This window comes from Coregonus clupeaformis, chromosome 21 (assembly GCF_020615455.1).
Source record: "Coregonus clupeaformis isolate EN_2021a chromosome 21, ASM2061545v1, whole genome shotgun sequence".
NCBI lineage: Eukaryota > Metazoa > Chordata > Actinopteri > Salmoniformes > Salmonidae > Coregonus > Coregonus clupeaformis.
In genome coordinates this window covers 23,195,107-23,216,825 of record NC_059212.1, presented here as the reverse complement: position 1 = coordinate 23,216,825, position 21,719 = coordinate 23,195,107, and the positions used below count along the sequence as shown (strand labels likewise).

The 21,719-nt window shown below is 41.5% G+C and overlaps 1 protein-coding gene across 1 annotated transcript in view; it reads right to left on the bottom strand.

Annotated features, from left to right (window-relative positions):
* The window catches only part of LOC121535103 (dihydropyrimidine dehydrogenase [NADP(+)]), a 147,663-nt gene that overhangs the window by 25,756 nt on the left and 100,188 nt on the right, over positions 1–21,719 (bottom strand). Inside the window, exons 14-15 of the mRNA XM_041841825.2 lie at positions 11,396–11,560; positions 7,739–7,807 (exon numbers count right to left, since the gene is read on the bottom strand). Coding sequence (XP_041697759.1) covers positions 7,739–7,807; positions 11,396–11,560 — 234 coding nt within the window. The remainder of the gene's footprint in view (positions 1–7,738; positions 7,808–11,395; positions 11,561–21,719) is intronic.

Here is a 21,719-nt window from a genome sequence, read left to right as displayed (position 1 = left end):
GATTGCCTGCCATCTCTTATATTTCCACATACACTATAAGTCATTTATGTTGACTAGTTAGTATACACTGTGGCCGTGAGCTCACCTGATTGCGCCAGTCAATGTAAATGGCTGGTCTTGTACCATGAGCAGACAGCCTTGGATAGTACTAAACACTAGACATCAACATTCTAATAACCAAGAAAATAGAAGGGAAGCGTTGCTAGGAGACACAATAGTAGGTCTTTGTAGATAGAAGGTGCTCTTTGGTAAAAGGGGTTAATTGGTCATCAAAAAACAAGGAGGACCAAGGCACTCTTCATATCATTAAAATGCCTTTATTTGTATGGCATGTCGAATGGAACAAAGATTTTAAAACTCTGACGTGTTTCGGCAGCATGGCCTTCGTCAGGGAATACAAAGACTGCCTTAGTACTCCTTGTTTTTGTATTCTAATAACCATGTTGCAATGCTCACATACGACCTTGGCATACAATGACAGTTCCCACCAATGAACAAATATTGCCCCATTGGCACAAGTGAGCCCTACTGTGTGGTATCATACAGTATATCTACTTTGAGATATCGGATCCACTGCTCTGCATCTTTATGCATTAAGTTAAACTGTCCAGAATGATGTACGCTGTGTGTGTCTGTTTATGTTTGTCTGTGAGAGCAGGTGTATGTAATTTTGCCTGTGAATATCTCAGGGTTCTGCGGATACGCTCCACTTGAGAGCCAGAGGCCTCAACACACACACACACACACACACACACACACACACACAGAGTTAATTTATTAGGGCTGACGTTAACTTCAACAGAGTTTAAGTACCCCAGCTTGATCAAAGCTAAACTAGCCCTCCCTATCCAACACGTTATCATGTCAAGGCTGCTTTGATAGACAATTCATCTGGGAAAATAAAAAGCATTTATGAATGAATTCAAGGCTAACATTAAGAAAGGCCTCTTCAGTGGGATAAACTCAAAGCTGAAAGACAGTTTGAATAAGTTTTGTTGAAGAATATCTGTTTGGGTTCTGGACAGTGGAGACTGTTAGGTAGTTAGGTAGCTAATCAGTTTCCTAAACTATTAGGCCCTTTACCAGACCATAACTCTAGTGGTTAGCAAAAACCTCACCAGGCGTAAGAGTCTGGCCATGATAAGCATAACTCAACTCTGTAGGATGTCAAGTGCTTTATAGCTAGCTAACAGTCACATGTTGGAGGGAATCCATCAGTTACAGTTTTTCTCAATCACAAACAAGCAATTTTAGGATTTGTGTTGAAACGTATGTATAGCCGAACAGCTCAGGTGCATCCTGTTTCCATTGATCATACTTGAGATGTTTCTACAACTTCATTATATTGATTGGACATGATTTGGAAAGGCACACACCTGTCTATATAAGGTCCCACAGTTGACAGTGCATGTCAGAGCAAAAACCAGTCCATGAGGTCGTAGGAATTGTCCGTAGAGCTCCAAGACAGGATTGTGTCGAGGCACAGATCTGGGGAAGGGTACCAAAACATTTCTGCAGCATTGAAGGTCCCCAAGAACACAGTGGTCTCAATCATTCTTAAAGGGAAGAAGTTTGGAACCACCAAGACTCTTCCTAGAGCTGGCCGCCCAGGCAAACTGAGCAATCGGGGGAGAAGGGCCTTGGTCAGGGAGGTGACAAAGAACCCGATGGTCACTCTGACAGAGCTCCAGGGTTCTTCTATGGAGATGGGAGAACCTTCCAGAAGGACAACCATCTCTGCAGCACTCCACCAATCAGGCTTTTATGGTAGAGTGGCCAGACGAAAGCCACTCCTCAGTAAAAGGGAAATGACAGCCCGCTTGGAGGCACCTAAAGACTCTCAGACCATGAGAAACAAGATTCTCTGGTCTGATGAAACCAAGATTGAACTCTTTGGCCTGAATGCCAAGCGTCACATCTGGAGGAAACCTGGCACCATCCCTACGGTGAAGCATGGTGGTGGCAGCATTATGCTGTAGGGATGTTTTTCAGTGGCAGGGACTGGGAGACTAGTCAGGATCGAGGGAAAGATGAACGGCGCAAAGTACAGAGTGAACCTTGATGAAAACCTGCTCCAGAGCGCTCAGGACCTCAGACTGGGGTGAAGGTTCACCTTCCAACAGGACAATGACCCTAAGCACACACCCAAGACAATGCAGGAGTGGCTTCGGGACAAGTCTCTGAATGTTCTTGAGTGGCCCAGCCAGAGCCCGGACTTGATCCTGATCAAACATCTCTGGAGAGAACTGAAAATAGCTGTGCAGCGACGCTCCCCATCCAACCTGACAGTGCTTGAGAGGATCTGCTGAGAAGAATGGGAGAAACTCCCCAAATACAGGTGTGCCAAGCTTGTAGCGTCATACCCAAGAAGACTCGAGGCTGTAATTACCGATGAACGAATCCTGCAATCAATGTGCTTATTTTTAAAATCAGGAATAATATTTGATGTGTATGAAATTGTTTGGTGAAACATGCATAAAAGAAGAGTAATTGCCCATAATTCTGACCCTTGGGATAGTTGTACTTCCAATTTTGATCATAATGATTTAGTGACTGCAAAATCTACTGGGATTTTTAGAAGACATTTTAACTTTCTGTTTTGTCTGCTCGGACTCTACAGATAAGTATGGTGCATCTACATCTGCATTGCTTGCTGTTTAGGGTTTAAGGCTGGGATTCTGTATAAGCACTTTGTGACATCTGCTGATGTAAAAAGGGCTTTATAAATACAGTCAGGTCCATAAATATTTGGACAGTGACACAATTTGCATCATTTTGGCTCTGTACGCCACCACAATGGATTTGAAAGGAAACAATCAAGATGTCCTTTAAGTGTCCTTTAAAGGGTTTTGTCAAAATTATTGTATGAACCGTGTAGGAATTACAACAATTTTTATACATAGCCCCCCAATTTTAGGGGCTCAAAAGTAATTGGACAAACTAACATAATCATAAATTAAATTGTGAGTTTTAGCACTTGGTTGCAAATCCTTTGCAGTCAATGACTGCCTGAAGTCTGGAACCCATAGACATCACCAGATGCTGGGTTTCTTCCCTGGTGATGCTCTGCCAGGCCTTTACTACAGCTGTTTTCAGTTCCTGCTTGTACTTGCCTTCAGCAAGTTTAATGCATGCCATTGGTCATTGCAGAACATAACACTTCTTTGCCTTGGGTTGCTTTCTCAGTATGCTTTGGGTCATTGTCCAGCTGCACTGTGAAGCGCCGTCCAATGAGTTTTGAAGCATTTGTCTGAATCTGAGCAGATAATATAGCCCTAAACACCTCAGAATTCATCCTGCTGCTTTTGTCAGCAGTCACATCCTCAATAAATACGAGGGAACCAGTTCCATTGGAAGCCATACATGCCCACGACATAACACTACCTCCACCATGCTTCACAGATGAGGTGGTATGCTTCGGATCATGAGCAGTTCCTTCCCTTCTCCATACGCTTCTCTTCCCATCATTCTGGTACAAGTTGATCTTTGTCTCATCTGTCCATAGGATGTTGTTCCAGAACTGTACAGGCTTTTTTAGATGTTTTTTTGGCAAACTCTAATCTGGTCTTCCTGTTTTTGAGGCTTACCAATGGTCTACATCTTGTGGTAAGCCCTCTGTATTTACTCTGGTGAAGTCTTCTCTTGATTGTTGACTTTGACACAGATACGCCTACCTCCTGGAGGGTGTTCTTGATCTGGCCAACTGTTGTGAAGGGTTTTTTCTTCAACAGTGAAATAATTATTCTGTCATCCACCACAGTTGTTTTCCGTGGTCTTCCGGACCTTTTGGTGTTCCTGTGCTCACCAGTGCGTTCTTTATTTTTAAGAATGTACCAAATAGTTGATCTGGCCACAGCTAATGTTTTTGCTATCTCTCTGATGGGTTTGTTTAGATTTTTCAGCCTAATGATGGCTTGCTTCACTGACAGTAACAGCTCTTTGGACCTCATATTGAGGGTTAACAGCAACAGATTCCAAAATGCAAATGCCACACTTGAAATCAACTCTAGACCTTTTATCTGCTTACTTGTAAATGAACTAATGAGGGAATAACACACACCTGGCCATGGAACAGCTGAGCAGCCAATTGTCCAATTACTTTTGGTCCCTTAAAAAGGGTGTAATTCCTACACCTTTCACTCGATTTTGATGTAAATACTCTCAAATTAAAGCTGAAAGTCTGCACTTTTAGCTCATATTCATTATTTAATTTCAACTCCAATATGCTGTGGTAGACAGCTAAAATAATATGTCCAAATATTTATGGACCTGACTGTACATTTGATTGATTGATTGATTGGTTGGTTGCATTAATCTTTTTGCAGGCAGTAGTGTTCTTTCGATTAATCTATTTGCAATTTTGATTCTATAATATAGTTTTGATGAATGTATTGATATTTTGAGAAACCAACTACATTTTGAAAACGTAATTACTGTTTTGCCAAAGGCCACAGGGTTCTGTGTCTTGTGAACTCTGTTTGAAAATTGACAACATTGTTCCAAAAAATGCTTGTATGAGATTGAGAAAAACTAAATGTGACTCGTTTCAGGAAACTTAGCGTATGATGCGCGTCACTACTTCACAGGAGAGGCATTTGAAAGTAACGTTTTTGTATTTTATCAAAATGTGTTTTTTTTGGCAGAAATGCCTTCTGGAACATGTGAACTTTCATGTGCCTTAATAACAAACTTGTAGGTCATCTGTAAATACGAATACAATTGTTAAATTACGAGCCTAGTTGGTTTGTCACGGAAAAAGACAGGAACCTTCCTGCTAGCCATGATTGGCTGAGATAATGGATGGGCTGGACATGCCGAGAGATAAGTTCGGATTGGCCTGCCATGTAGCACGCTTCTGTTAACATGAGCTGGTCAGTATGTGTAGGTAATCCTTTCTAACGCTGCTTTTAAAAAAAATTGATATTGCGTAGTAGACCTGCAAAAGTGTTGCTCGCCACTTTCTGGAGGACCGAGTTTTGAAATCAGTGTATACAGGTAAGATAGTCTAGCTAGCTACATTTTCTGATATTATAAGTTTCTAATTTTGTCAGAAAGTTGTTTTCATTTCAAGTTAAAGCTAGCTAACATTAGCTGGCTGGCTCACTAGCTAATGCTGCATGTATGATCTGTGTAGTAATATTATTCGTATCTCAGAGCCATTTGCATTGCTAGTTATAGCCTAATGTTAGCTAGCTAGCTAACATTTAACCTGGTTGGTTAGCTACCAGAGACGGTAATGTGAAGAACATGACCTGCACCAAAATCAAATAAGGATATAACGTTAGGCCAACAAGACAGTGTCCAAGTTCTAAAATTCTCCGGAAGAATGCCCTGCTTTTATTTTGTCACACTCACAACGGTAAACTATTTTCTGTAATTGGCTTGCCATTAAATTGTAAATAATGATCTTGTTGTGAGTTTATTTTCCTGTAATAATGAAGCCAAATGAGCTAAAGTGAAGACGTTGTCAGCTATATGATATGGTCATTAATTGAACTGGCTAGCCAGCTAACTTAACATTAGCTAGTTAGCTAACAAGCTAGAAACAAACCAAAACATTGTTTAGAAAGTTGCTTTTAGTTGCTTGGTTTGCTAGATTGACATATGCTAAATTCATTTTTAAAACGGGTGGTTTCATTGGTGTTAAAATACACTAGTTATGCTATTTTGGACCACCAGGCTGCTGATGTCATGCAGCCTGTAGTTTTTGTTTTTATACTTTTTCATAACGACAATGACAAGTTTAATGTCAGACGACAATAGAATATTCATGATGCCACTGCGACAACTGTCGATAGACGTAGTATAAACCAGCCTTTAGTCTTGAAATCTTTGCTTGTTTAGTACATGGCCTCACATGTGAATCCTTAAAGAGATGGGTTGGGCTAAGGCTTAAGAGGGTGTGAACGATGCTGAATGGGTGTAGACAAAGAAGAGCTCTCCAGTAGGTTTACCAATTCAAGGGCCATTTTCTCAAAAGTGAAGTTACAAGTTTTCAAGTATCAACTTTCAAAGCAGAATTACTTTCCCATTGTTCCTCAACTTTTCCCATTGCCCCCCCCCATCCCTCACTCTCTCCTACTTTCTCCTTCACCCTCTCCCTGATTATTATATATATATTTTTTTTTTATACATTGGATAGAAATTAACTCCGTTTGAAATATTATTCAAAAAAATGCTTGTATGAGATTGAGAAAAACTGTAAATACCATTCCCTAGCAATGAAATAGTATGCCACTACTACTACTATTATCAATCATCACAGTGGTTTTAGCATGCCTGATGAAAACACAACAGTGTTGGTTTCACATCAATAACCATGAGTTCAACAGGGCTATATGACAGAGCGAAGCTCAGAAGGAACGATAGAAGGAATGAAAAAACATTTTATGATTTATTCCCTCTCTCCCTTACTCTCTCTTACTCTCTCTCTCCCTTACTCTCTCTTACTCTCTCTCTCTCTCTCTCTTACTCTCCCTCACTCTCACTCTCATTCTCCCTCTCTCTCTCCCTTACTCTCTCCCTCTCATACTTTCTCTTACTCTCTCGCTCTCTCTCTCTCCCTTACTCCATCTCCCTCTCTCTTACTCTCCCTCTCCCTTACTCTCTCTCTTACTCTCTCTCTTTCCCCCTCTCCCTTACTCTCTCTCTCTTACTCCCTCTCTCTCCCTCCCTTACTCTCTCACTCTCTAGGTCTCAACGTAGAGTTTGATCTGAAGCCATTCTTGTGATTATTGTGTTTTTGCTATCCATTGTAAATAATGTTTGTTGGCCTATGTAGCCAAATTCTATCTATGATCATATGTAATCCACTCATGCTTTTTTATAGTTTCTATTTATATCTGAAAATCGACCAATGAAATCAAGCCACAGCCGGCCATGATTACAGACACCTGTGTGTGTCCTTTCAAACTCTATATAAACTAGTGACCTGCAGTGTTTGTCATTATACCCTGATGAAGACAGCTTGGCTGTCGAAACGTTGGTTATTATGTTATTAAATTATTGCATCTGAGCTCCTAGAGTGTGAGGCTCTCCTTTTCTTTTTCAACGTTTCACATCAATAACCATGGGTTCAATAGGTATCTCTCTCTCTCAGATCGACAACATTGTTCCAAAAAATGCTTGTATGAGATTGACAAAAACTGTAAATACCATTCCCTAGCAATGAAATACTATGCCACTACTACTACCATTATCAATCATCGCAGTGGTTTTAGCATGCCTGATGCAAACACAACAGTGTTGGTTTCACATCAATAACCATGAGTTCAACAGGGCTATGTGAAGTGACAGAGTGAAGCTGAGAAGGAACGATAGGAGAAAAAGAAGAACAAAAAATATATTTTATGATTTATTCCTCAGTTTGTGAGCACAGTGGGTTTCTGTTGCCTCTGAGACGTAAATCCGATGTTATCTAATGCAAATTTAATGTAAGAAACAGTTTTATCTCAAAGAGACCAATGAGGCTTTAAGCCATGAATATGGATGCCGGTTTATTTCAGACTGATAACTCTTTGAGGTATCTGTTAAAAGCATATTTTTAACATATTGACACGCATGTTTTTAGAGAAGACAAAGGAACTCATGTAAATCCATTTGTTTGGTACAAAACAGTTGGCCCAAAAGAAAGCGAATGGATAAAATTGAACACTCACTTTCTTCACTCTTTCTTCAAGTCCAGTCCTGTAAAGTCAAGTTATATTCTGAACCAACAGACAACACAAAATGGATTCACCTCTGCCATCTTAGCAAGCTCAACCCAGTCGGCTTTGTTGTAACCGCACATGATGCTCGAGATGACAATCTGAAAAGGATAGTTTGAGAGAGGAGAGAGAAAGGAGAGAGAGAGAAAGAGAGAGGGTAAGTAACAATAAACAACTGTGATTTCACCTGCTGTGCCTTATCTTGTCTGAGAGCCTGAGAACACATAGTGGTTTCAAAGACTACGCAAACATCTGAGAGAATAACAGAGGAACAATATAATGTGTCTTTTGCCCATCAGTCCTCAACGGTCCTCAGTCCTGCTGTAGAAACTATAATCTACCCATAAAGTAGGGGAGATATAACACTCTCCCTTTCATTGCTTTGGGTTTTAAAGGACACAAATAGGCTGATGTGTCCACAATGCACAGAGGGACATGCCTGCCTGTGATATAACCAAGTGTGTGTTTGATTTTATAGATCCTGCATCTTTCCGTGTCCGTATTGTTAGAGACTTGTGATAAACCTTCATCCTCTTTACCATGGGAGTCGGCCTACTGAACTGCAAATATTGATTACGGGCCAGTTGAAGTGGAAATTAATAGCAAACAAAGTTTCTCCCCCCGATCCACTCTCAAGTGGCACATGCTACGTACAGTGGCCAGACTATTGTTGGGAAAACGTCTTTAGTATCTACTCACATTGTTTGAAGATAAAAGGAAAGGGACAAGAGACAAACGTACATGCAGACATACAGACAGACAGACAGTGTGCACTGCAGTAGAAAAGTTATAGCTGAACCCCACCCCGAGGAGGCGGTTTATGGGGTAGAGTGAATTGCAGATAGTAGGCATGTGTCTGTCTGTTTGTCCGTCCGTCGGCTCGCCTGTCTGTCCGTCTGCCTGTCTGTCTGTCTGTCTGTCTGTCTGTCTGTGAGGAGCAGAGCAGAGCCTAGCCGAGGCTAGCAGGGGAATCCTCCTGTTATCTCTTTAATAATGGAGCAGTGTGAGTAAGTGAGCCCATCCACCAACACGCTCTACACTGCCTCTCCAGGGACCCCCGGCACCACGGCAACTGTCAATCACCGCTGATATGGAGATATTAGAAGAGGGGGGGGTGGGGCTGCACCTTTTCACTTTCTTTCCACGTCCCTCTTTCTCCCTTAGTTTCAATCAGTCCCTGCGAGGGAGAGGTGTCTCAATCTCCCCAGCCCCTACAATTTCACATCATTTGGGGAGGGCTTTTGTTATTAATCACTCCCCTTCTTTGAGTATTCATTTTGCTGAGCGGCATATGCCGGTGACCTTTAACCTCCGGGAGGCACACGCTGGGATGAGTTTGGCTCTGCCTTCACCAAGGACGCACTTCAAAGCAACCCAGAGTGGGCTTGGTGGACCAAGGATGGCAACCTACAAGGTCACGTCATGTTGACGACGAGCGCAGAGGAAAACAAAAATAATGAATGGGAATAATGGGGGAGGGAGAATAGCCTTGACCTCCCTGAAATCAATGAAAAATAATTAATGGCTGTCTCTCAATGGGAGCTACAGTGAGGGAAAAAAGTATTTGATCCCCTGCTGATTTTGTACGTTTGCCCACTGACAAAGAAATGATCAGTCTATAATTTTAAAGGTAGGTTTATTTGAACAGTGAGAGACAGAATAACAAAAAAATCCAGAAAAACACATGTCAAAAATTTTATGAATTGATTTGCATTTTAATGAGGGAAATAAGTATTTGACCCCCTCTCAATCAGAAAGATTTCTGGCTCCCAGGTGTCTTTTATACAGGTAACGAGCTGAGATTAGGAGCACACTCTTAAAGGGAGTGCTCCTAATCTCAGCTTGTTACCTGTATAAAAGACACCTGTCCACAGAAGCAATCAATCAGATTCCAAACTCTCCACCATGGCCAAGACCAAAGAGCTCTCCAAGGATGTCAGGGACAAGATTGTAGACCTACACAAGGCTGGAATGGGCTACAAGACCATCGCCAAGCAGCTTGGTGAGAAGGTGACAACAGTTGGTGCGATTATTCGCAAATGGAAGAAACACAAAATAACTGTCAATCTCCCTCGGCCTGGGGCTCCATGCAAGATCTCACCTCGTGGGGTTGCAATGATCATGAGAACGGTGAGGAATCTGCCCAGAACTACACAAGAGGATCTTGTCAATGATCTCAAGGCAGCTGGGACCATAGTCACCAAGAAAACAATTGGTAACACACTACGTCGTGAAGGACTGAAATCCTACAGCGCCCGCAAGGTCCCCCTGTTCAAGAAAGCACATATACAGGCCCGTCTGAAGTTTGCCAATGAACATCTGAATGATTCAGAGGAGAACTGGGTGAAAGTGTTGTGGTCAGATGAGACCAAAATCAAGCTCTTTGGCATCAACTCAATTCGCCGTGTTTGGAGGAGGAGGAATGCTGCCTATGACCCCAAGAACACCATCCCCACCGTCAAACATGGAGGTGGAAACATTATGCTTTGGGGGTGTTTTTCTGCTAAAGGGACAGGAGAACTTCACCGCATCAAAGGGATGATGGACAGGGCCATGTACCATCAAATATTGGGTGAGAACCTCCTTCCCTCAGCCAGGGCATTGAAAATGGGTCGTGGATGGGTCTTCCAGCATGACAATGACCCAAAACACACGGCCAAGGCGACAAAGGAGTGGCTCAAGAAGAAGCACATTAAGGTCCTGGAGTGGCCTAGCCAGTCTCCAGACCTTAATCCCATAGAAAATCTGTGGAGGGAGCTGAAGGTTCGAGTTGCCAAACGTCAGGCTCGAAACCTTAATGATTTGGAGAAGATCTGCAAAGAGGAATGGAACAAAATCCCTCCTGAGATGTGTGCAAACCTGGTGGCCAACTACAAGAAACGTCTGACCTCTGTGATTGCCAACAAGGGTTTTGCCACCAAGTACTAAGTCATGTTTTGCAGGGGGGTCAAATACTTATTTCCCTCATTAAAATGCAAATCAATTTATAACATTTTTGACATGTGTTTTTCTGGATTTTTTCGTTGTTATTCTGTCTCTCACTGATCAAATAAACCTACCATTAAAATTATAGACTGATCATGTCTTTGTGGGCAAACGTACAAAATCAGCAGGGGATCAAATACTTTTTTCCCTCACTGTACATATTTATGTTTTACTGCATTGGTAAGTAGTTTGGGGAGGATGGAACAAGGGGATGGGCTCTAGCAACCAGGTAAAGGAAATAACAGGAGGATCAAGGTTGGAAGAGGTCAGTTGTGAAGAGGATTCCTGGACCTGAGCTTGGTGTGGAAGCATAGCAGTGTAATACAGTGTAATCACTGTAGACTAAATGGGACAGTCTGACATAGATATACAGTAACCACCCCTACAGGAAACGCAAACAATCCCTGAGGAGATGGGTATTATGGTCAAATGGGCCAGATTCACTGCATTCTTCACTGTAATTCATTCTGGACTAAATAAATGTTTGAGTGACATTTATTTAGCTGAAAAAGACTGGTTGAGTCTTCAAATAGTAAACTACTGAGCTGAACCAAGCCAAATTGAGCTGTACTGTGCTGGCCTGGTTACACATCCACCACAGTTGTTACTGGAAGCAGGCTGAAAAGACTATGTGAGAGTATCGTAGCACAAATCGGTTCAGTAGATAGTGTGAAAAGGGCATCTGTGGAAAAGAGTGAACCCACATTCTTAGGGAAGTCCAGCTTCAACTCTTTGACACCCTGGCACCAGTAGGCAGCCGTCTTCTCACTGATCAGCTCGATGTTGAGGAAGGAGCCCTGTCCGGGGCCGAACACATGACCTGATGTGGTGCCACGCACGATGCGTGGAGAAACATTAGTCACCAGGTCCTGTGGAAAGAAACATAGGAATGAGAGAAATGACGAGATTGATCCACTACCACGAGGGCCAGGAGTTTTTCCTGGCCATAACTGTTCAGTATAATTAGGGCTCAGAGTTTTTCCTTGTCAGGTCAATTTGTCACCAAAATCTCCTGCTAACATGAACAGCATGAAATTACATAGTATGAGTAGGAGGGAGGTGCATGGTCAATATTTGATAACTATAATGACTTCAATTGAGAATCTGAATGTCATATTTGATTCAAAGCCAATGAGAAGAGCTGTTGAACCTAAAGAAGCACCATTCATATTCATGATATACAGTTACTTATAAATTCAACACAGAGACATTGATATTTGAAGCTCTGGTTACTATTACCAATTAGTATAAACCGATTTGCATAATCAAAGAAAAATGAGTTCATATCAAACAATTGCAGCAATAACACACTAATAGATCTTATGATATTTGGTTTATGTAGTATCTTTAGATAGAAAAAAATTCATTAATGATCAGTTTTATAATCCTAAACTAATGCTATTGTGGTGGAAATTCAAGAGAGCATCACAGCCAACAGTAGTATTCATTATGATAATGCATTTGTTTCCCTGTAACATCTGCTGTGTTCACTGCTAATAGCTGGGCTTTATCCACAGGGCAATGTTTCAAGGATTTAGCTCGGCGCTGCACTGTGAGTTCAGTCAACTATGAAGGCAGCTCCTCGCTAGCTAAACCTCATGAAGTGCAAGACAAGTCAGGACAAATTGTTTGAAGTCGGCGAGTAGAAAGGAATACGAATGAGATTAGATAAAGCTCTGGACAGACGTGGGAGCCACGTTTTTCGATGAACAAATAAAGGATGATGAGTGAAGGGTTCGGTGCGTTTGCACATACGGAATCAATCACATAAAATAGTAAAGTAATCCATAACGCCAAAACACATAGGCTAGGCTACAGTAGCACTCACTCGCGCACGCAATAATGCACACACACCCACCACCTCAACGTAATACATGCACCTGTGAAGAAAACATGGGCAGTAATCTCTGTAACAATAACCAATCCACATGTATTACGGCCCTCAACAAGGATTGAGATACTATAGGTTACCGGGTCCTTTGTGTCTGGTTTTCTGCTAACCATTGGGCTATCACAACAGTCCAGGTCAACTAATCCATCCCCACAACCTAGCACCTTTATGAAAATAGAACACACACGATAAAGAGTGCTCAAATATCACAGCCACGGCTCTAGCTTCTCCACCACAGAGACAACAAACTATTGGCCGTTGGCCATAAAGAGGCACATTCGAGGTAATTACCGAACAGCAGTTAGTTACACGGTCTCTTCCCTCAAGACGCTATTCTTTCTTTCTGCAGGGAGGAGAAGCTAGAGAGAGAATGATGGAGAGAGATAGAGGAAAAATAAAAAAGATCCTCCCTCAAATATTTGTCTCAGTTTTTCAGTTCTACACCGTGTGGCCCTGGCTATTTTTAAAGCTGACACAGAAAACCATTCGACCGCAATTATCTCTATGACTACAGCCATAATTATCGCGGGAGAGAGGGATGTATGTGGCCGGCGGTGGTGGATGCTAGTAAGTGAAAAATGCCTCCTCTCTCTCAATTCAATTCAATTTAAGGGCTTTATTGGCATGGAAACGTATGTTAACATTGCCAAAGCAAGTGAAGTAGATAGTAAACAAAAGTGAAATAAACAATAAATATTAACAGTAAACATTACACTCAGAAGTTTCAAAATAATAAAGACATTTCAAATGGGAAAATGAATAAACATTCTCTCTCTCTCTTTAACTAGGCAAGTCAGTTAAGAACACATTCTTATTTACAATGACGGCCTACTCCAGCCAAACCCGGACTCCCAATAGGCCCTTTTCACGATGACGTCATCTAACTTCCGCCTTTCCGCGTAGCAGGTTAACTTCACTTCGTTCGCCCGTAACCTGAGACTTCTCTTCTGAGGTACGTTTAAGTTAAATTAGTAAAGTTAAGAGTAATAATGTTTACGTATATGCAATGGTTTGTAACTTGCTAACGTTATTGTTAATTCATAATTGTTCACTGCCTTAGTTACTTAAAAGTGGGCTAACGTTAGCTAACAACAACTTAGTACCAGATACCGATAACGTTAAAAGGTAGCGTTACATTGCTGCCTGGCTGTAATGTAACAAGTTTACTTAGCTAGCTATCTAACCCTTTGTTAGGCAGTTAGTTTATTCATGAATGTATATGTAACTCACCTATTCAAATACTGTTGTGCATGATAGCTAGATAAATATTGATTCCTGGTCAAAGCTGAATGTTAATTTAGCTGTTTCTTTTCTCCGGTGTCTGTATCGCAACAGTATCCCATCCAACACCGAAGCATGGCACAATCTTCGAGAAGATGCTATTGCAGTGTACCATTTTGTTCAAACAACAAACAGAAATTCCCGTATCTTCCCGTAAAAATCTCCTCAGCTCAGCAGGAGGACACTCTTAAGACCCAGGCCATCGCCCGGCTGAGGATTTTAGTCGAGAGGGCCATACGGAGGGTGAAGGAGTACCATATCTGGGATGGGCTTGTTCCTCTTTCCACAGTGGGTTCAGTGAATCAGCTGTGGGCCATCTGCTGCCTCATGTCGAACTATCAGGGACCTCTTGACATTAAAGGAGACAAACCAGTCTGATGTTTTTGTCAACTGGAAGTTGTATATTTCCTGAGTAAGCTAGATGGGCTGTAAATATAAGTACTTTTATATTACTGTATTGTATGTACAAAAAAATGTAAATATGAATTAACTTTGTTGGTAATTTAATTGATCTAATGTTATACTGTATGTTTTTGTTAAGGGTAATAACTTTTTCATAGCTATTAATGAACCTAATGTGATATATTGTAAAAATATCCAACTATTAACCATGTTATGTGCTTATGTGTCATGGCACTGATGGAACTATTAAATATATGTTTGCAAGCAACTGCTTCCAATCCTTTTGATTTTGGTAAGAGCATTTACAACATCGCAATCCTTTTTCAAAATTTGTATTTCAATACATAGATATACAGTATATAACACAATTAAGTTCATTTGCAGTTAAAGAAAAACATGTCGACATTTACATCACAATCCTTTTCAAAATGTGTGTTTCAGTACATAGGAGATATACAGTATATGACAAGTTAATTTGCAGTTAAAGAAAAAAATGTCAAAGGTTCACCTTCACATTTACCTTAACACTATTTACACATAAAATTCTGCCTTATGTTTTATAACTTAAGAAGACATCCATGTAGATGTTATAATAGAAATGATCAAGCTTCTGTCGCATTGAGTGGATAATCTCCTCATCCCTAAAGATTCTCTCAACTGTGAAGTCAGTGCGGGTATCTGTAATGAAGTCACACCACTGAAGTCCGCTTAAGGCGAGTTGGCCTTGAACCTGATAGTAGTATTTGTGGCTCTTCTTAAGGCAGGCCTGGCCTTTAACTGTGATCAGGTGTTTAACTTGGGTAACATTTTCAACATCGCAACTCTTAACCTCAGCAAGACCAAATGGTGGTGCTTCTGTTGGGCAGAAGACTTTAGCATCCGGGCTGGCTGCAAGGTGAGGTGAATCAGGGTGGATGATGACCCTGCATTGTTTCAGAGAGACATCACAAAAATCAGAATATTGCCTCAGTATCTCAGGTTCCAGATCCAACCCTCTTCTCATAGCAGCTGTCTGAGGAGTTCCTCTCAGAATGCGGGTTGCCAAAGCCTTGGCAGACAACTCCCCCCACCTGAACATGGCATATTTCACGGAATCTGCTGGCTGTCAGTCGGGGTTTGCGTACCTGGCTCCACAGCTGGCATTCTGACTGCATTCTTGTTTCTGCTTCAATAGCAGCAGACATCTCCTCTGACACAATCAGGCTGTCCAAATGACATTGTTGTATGTAGTTGGGCTCAAAATCAATGGGAAATTTAAAGTTGTAACCTTCAATAGGCAACTGAGGAAACTCACTGGCACCAGGGTGTTTAATAATATCTCTACTTAATTCTAGAGGGCACTGGTAAGAAAGCACAGACCCAAATGGCACAGGGCCAAATTTAGAGTCCACCAAATTAAGGCCCTCAAGCCCGTGCAGCAATTTGCAAATCCCTGGTTGTGGACGGATGTCTTTCAGTTTCTCAGCACTGGCCATGACGTGAGGATCCGGAATAGGCCCTGGCATGAAAGTGAGATATGTCAAGTTTAGATTTCATTAAATGCCACCTTATCTTTTCACTAAAAAGACAACCACACTCATCCAGTCTCGTACATGCTTCTAATACAAATAAAAAAATATCCACTGAAAGTCTATATAAAAAGTAACAAATAATAATCACTTTTATGTTTGTATTATTTTAGAAATGCACTAAAGTCTTTGTGCTCTAGTACAGCGGGGGCTCATTCAGACTCACCATCATAGGCTCGGTACAGTGTGCACTTCACACCAGCTCTGACACTTGTTTTTTTTCTTAGCCGCTGGTTTACACACCGCCATATCATTGGTGGCCTCTGGTACAATTCCCTGTGATATAATAATGATGAACAATACATTGTCAAAAGTCAATACAAACTGCAAAGTTCTGCATCAGTGTAACAAATAATGTCTGACCTGTGTCCTAGGCCGGTGCCAGGTCTGCAGTGCGCTGGTGCATGACAGAGGCAATGGCACTGTCTTAAAGCCCATGGTAACATAGTGAGCACTTTGAAAAGAAGTGCTACTATGTGATTACATAGTGCTTTCCCAGCAGAGCAGGAACATGACATGTGATTGAGTACCACAGGAACCTCTGCAGAGTCTAGTGTAACCTGTTCATAGAGACATAACAATTAGTGCTGTACTTACAAAACATTTTTTTCTGCGTTTCATTATAAACTACTGTACACAATTTTCAAAACCCAATTTCTTTTTTTAATTAAGAAAAATTGGCTGTTCTGAAACCTTTGACAAGTAGTGCCAACACTTATCGAAAATTTGAACATTTTGAGTTATCACAGAATCTTTCCCAGTCTTTATTGCCGTCAACAACCCCACATCGGTTTGTTAGAATTTCCGTTGTGTATTAAGTTTAATGATACAAAATCAGAGCTCAGACTGAGAAACAAACTGATCCACAGTGGAACATTGTGGAATCATTCTTATTAAATCTGCAACCGCAGCAAAACACAACAAAAAGAAAACTTATCTATCTTAACCTATCTTATCATAATGTTAGAGAACTGTTTATCTGAGAAACCTGAAGCCGATGAGCCTCCTCATTTTTCTTCATGGACCGTGTAACATCGCCCTCTCACTGTCACCTCACCGTTAACTACACTTGAGACTGTTTCAATACAGTGATTGGGAGAAAGGGCGCAGCATTAGCCATTAATACATTACTGACTCTTATCTTACGGTCGATACAAACAGCAGTAATATTAAAAAGAGGCTGCAAAACAGAAACTTCGTCAGCTCATAACCTTCAGCTAGCATAGGGCTAATTTAAGCTAAATAAAGATAAACACATACCTTCATAATCAAACAGGTAACCTTCAACGAAGAACTTGTAGCCTTTATCAAGCTTCGATCTTGGAAGTAAGGGACCACTTGTCAGCAAGTCGTTCTACGTCGTTAAGTCGTATTGGTGGCAGATGTGAAAGGGACTGGGTGAACTCCATAATGATGTGCTACTAGCTAAGCGTTCCTAAGCGACATCGGATGTAAACATAACCTGCATCGCGGCAGAACGGAAGTTGTCTGACGTCACGTGAAAAGGGCCTATCACGGCCGGTTGTGATACAGCTGTAGTGACGCCTCAAGCACTGAGATGCAGTGCCTTAGACCGCTGCACCACTCGGGAGCCCCCCCCTCTCTATTTTTTCTCTCTCTCTCCTACTCTTTATGGCGAGTTTAAACCCCTCTCTTTCTTCTAGACCTCTCTTGGCAGATGTTTTTAGTGGTCCACTTGTTGCCCTGTCCTGCCCTGTGCTGGTGGCTGACTTGCCAGCTGGGTGAAGAAGACTAAATGGAACATCACATAGTCAACAGCTCAATCATACCTTCAGCTATAGCTCTGGTGCCACCATGTTAGGTTAATCACTGTGATCCTGGATTGAATGTTAAGTCATTTTATTTTATGTGGCATTAGAGGGAGGGCAGCGGGCATATAATATATTGGGAGGTGATTCTATCTATTTTGTTCTGATTTCTTTGGTCCAGACAGGGCAAGTGACCTGCGTGTTAATTTACTTAGTTTTTTTCTCTCTATTTGGCACTTTGATCTATGCGTTCATCATAAAAAAATCTGAATCTAATCATCCTCCTATTTTTCATTTTAAGTGGTTTCATGACCCTGTAAGTTCCATTTAGAGGGAAAGGCATGCACACTCACGGTCCGGGCAGAGAACAGAGTTCCAAAGGGCTGTGGCAAATTGATTTCAATATCTAGTTTTTCTCTTTCAATCAGAGCCACTACAGCGCTGCAGCTTTTAGCACCTGAAAAGGCATGTCTTGGGTATGACCTAAAATTGTCATCTTTTAAAATCAGTCCCTTTATCACTCTGGGAGATGCATTCATGATCCCTGTGTTTCAAACTTTTTGGGCTTATTTTGGAAATATTCTGAGATATTCATATATTCGGAAACTATAGGCAAAAAAATGCATCTAGGAATTACATTTCATGGCGATGTGCTGAAAGTGTACAATTGAGCTTCACATATAATATCAAACCTCTCCTTGCCACACACAATGTAGAAAAAAAGGTAGCAACAATAACAACGAGAGTATACTTCGAGTGAAAATGTCATTTTGTGACCTACTTCCCTGACGGTATTATAAATAGAGAAATATTATGGGCAATTTAAACCATTAAAGACGCCCTCCAGCGATTGTTTTACTTTTACTGTTGAAAAGTGATATCCCATTGAAGTACTAAGTCATTTGAAAATGACTGCAAGAGAAATATAAGTGCCCTTGCCAAAGGGACTAAGTGGTCATAGTTGACACATTGGACAGAAGAATGAACGCATGCTGACTTCAGTGATAAAAAAAAACCCTGGTCATTCGGTGCTTAAATGTGAGAAGAATAAATAACATTGCTGAATTCAACCCCTCAGAAGGTAAATCTCAGAACTACACTTCAAAAACAACGTCAACAAAGTTTGTGTATCACAAGGTAGATAAGTTTGTCCTAAGAATAGTACTTTTATTAAAAAAGAAACCAAGATTGACATGATTCTTGTGTTTTTTATTAAGCTGACGCAAATAATGAGCTTAACACAATTACCACAATCAACAAACAACCACGCATAAATTAGCTTTTAATAGATAACTAATACGCCTAAAAATCTAAGAAGGCTACACTCATCTAAAAAACGGCCACTCGTAATATACAGTCGTGGTCAAAAGTTTTGAGAATGACACAAGTATTGGTCTTCACAAAGTTCGCTGCTTCAGTGTTATGAGATATTTTTGTCAGATGTTACTATGGTATACTGAAGTATAATTGCAAGCATTCCATAAGTGTCAAAGGCTTTTATTGACAATTACATTAAGTTTATGCAAAGAGTCAATATTTGCAGTGTTGACCCTTCTTTTTCAAGACCTCTGCAATCCGCCCTGTCATGCTGTCAATTAACTTCTGGGCCACATCCTGACTGATGGCAGCCCATTCTTGCATAATCAATGCTTGGAGTTTCTCAGAATTTGTGGGTTTTTGTTTGTCCACCCGCCTCTTGAGGATCGACCACAAGTTCTCAATGGGATTAAGTTCTGGGGAGTTTCCTGGCCATGGACCCAAAATGTCGATGTTTTGTTCCCCGAGCCACTTAGTTATCACTTTTGCCTTATGGCAAGGTGCTCCATCATACTGGAAAAGGCATTGGTCGTCACCAAACTGTTCTTGGATGGTTGGGAGAAGTTGCTCTCGGAGGATGTGTTGGTACCATTCTTTATTCATGTCTGTGTTCTTAGGCAAAATTGTGAGTGAGCCCACTCCCTTGGCTGAGAAGCAACCCCACACATGAATGGTCTCAGGATGCTTTACTGTTGGCATGACACAGGACTGATGGTAGCGCTCACCTTATCTTCTCTGGACAAGGTGTTTTCCGGATGCCCCAAACAATCAGAAAGGGGATTCATCAGAGAAAATGACTTTACCTCAGTCCTCAGCAGTCCAATCCCTGTACCCTTTGCAGAATATCAGTCTGTCCCTGATGTTTTTCCTAGAGAGAAGTGGCTTCTTTGCTGCCCTTCTTGACACCAGGCCATCCTCCAAAAGTCTTCGCCTCACTGTGCGTGCAGATGCACTCACACCTGCCTGCTGCCATTCCTGAGCAAGCTCTGCACTGGTGGTGCCCCGTTCCTGCAGCTGAATCAACTTTAGGAGGGTCCTGGTGCTTGCTGGACTTTCTTGGGCGCCCTGACGCCTTCTTTACAACAATTGAACCTCTCTCCTTGAAGTTCTTGATGATCCGATAAATGGTTGATTTAGGCGCAATCTTACTAGCAGCAATATCCTTGCCTGTGAAGGCCTTTTTGTGCAAAGCAATGATGACGGCACGTGTTTCCTTGCAGGTAACCATGGTTAACAGAGGAAGAACAAGGATTTCAAGCACCACCCTCCTTTTAAAACTCAATCAGCATGACAGAGTGATCTCCAGCCTTGTCCTCGTCAACACTCTCACCTGCGTTAACGAGAGAATCACTGACATGATGGCAGCTGGTCCTTTTGTGGCAGGGCTGAAATGCAGTGGACATGTTTTTTGGGGATTAAGTTCATTTTCATGGCAAAGAGGAACTTTGCAATTCATCTGATCACTCTTCATGACATTCTGGAGTATATGCAAATTGCCATCATCAAAACTGAGGCAGCAGACTTTGTGAAAATTAGTATTTGTGTCATTCTCAAAACTTTTGACCACAACTGTACACACATCAGAAATGTTTTTATTACTGTAAATCTATAAATGTTCTGACATCTATAAAGTTCTTCCCACACACTGGTAAGTATGCAGACTTTCACAAACATAGAATTACCAATTACATAAATCTCTCATCTGTAAATTTAGACCAGATTTTCTTATTATGATTTAAGTCTCACACATAAACTATGAGACAGGGTTTAGTTAATAGACAGAGTTTTAATTATCAAACAAAGCGATATAACTCTTCAGTTTTCAGGGACATGGAAAAAGTGACCCTTACATAAAGGGCCCTATTTTGACAAGGCAAGAATGGCGCTAGTTTAGTTTCAACAAGATCCTAACACTCAGTACTTGTAGTGGAATCTATTGAGATGCCTAATTTTGTGGTGTGTGTGTGTGTACGAATTTCCTTCTGTGTATTTAGGTAACGCTATGGAGTACCTGAATACCCGTGCTGCACCAGCAGCGGAGGCCTCTGGGAGGAGGAGGAGCCACCCACACTGCGTCCCCTATGAGTTCACACATAACAAATTGGCACTAATTTCAGGAAGATGGCCGCCTAGTCTCTGGCCCTGTATCGATTTCCCGCCTCCTCCTGCCTTCTGGACACGCGGCCATCAGGGACAGAGTGGGAAGATGCTCACTGCTCACTTCTGATGAAGAGCAGGCAGCAGACGGACAGTACAGATGGGAGAGGCTTGGGTATAAATAGGGATGACATCTAGAAGCCGGATGGTTGACTGGAGAACAACACTGAGATCCCACCACCAGAGACTGAAAACTTTAAGGGGTCAAGTTGAATTAAATCCGAATTAGGATACGTTATACTGTACAAATTTTAAACAACCAGGCGGAGGTAGAATGAAGAGGGGATGAGCTTCGTATCTATCTAATATGCACGAATGCTAATCCTGACATAGCGTACAGTACGTTTTCATTCTAGAGTATGAGGGAGTTCTTGCTAACTATGACAGAGAAGTAAAATGTCACAGAAAGTGCAGAGCTTGGAGTAAAGCTAATTCCACACTATTGTTACCTTCTGAGGGTGGTCTGTGTGACACTCTCTTGTTGTTTGCAATAACTCATATGAGATCCACATACAGTATTTCATATCAATGGTTAATGCAAACAATATCTATTATCTAGAATTTTTTCTCAGTCCTGTCATCCTCTGCCTCTCCATATCTCTGCAGTGCATCTCACGCTTAACCCTGTCTCTTCTTCCTATCA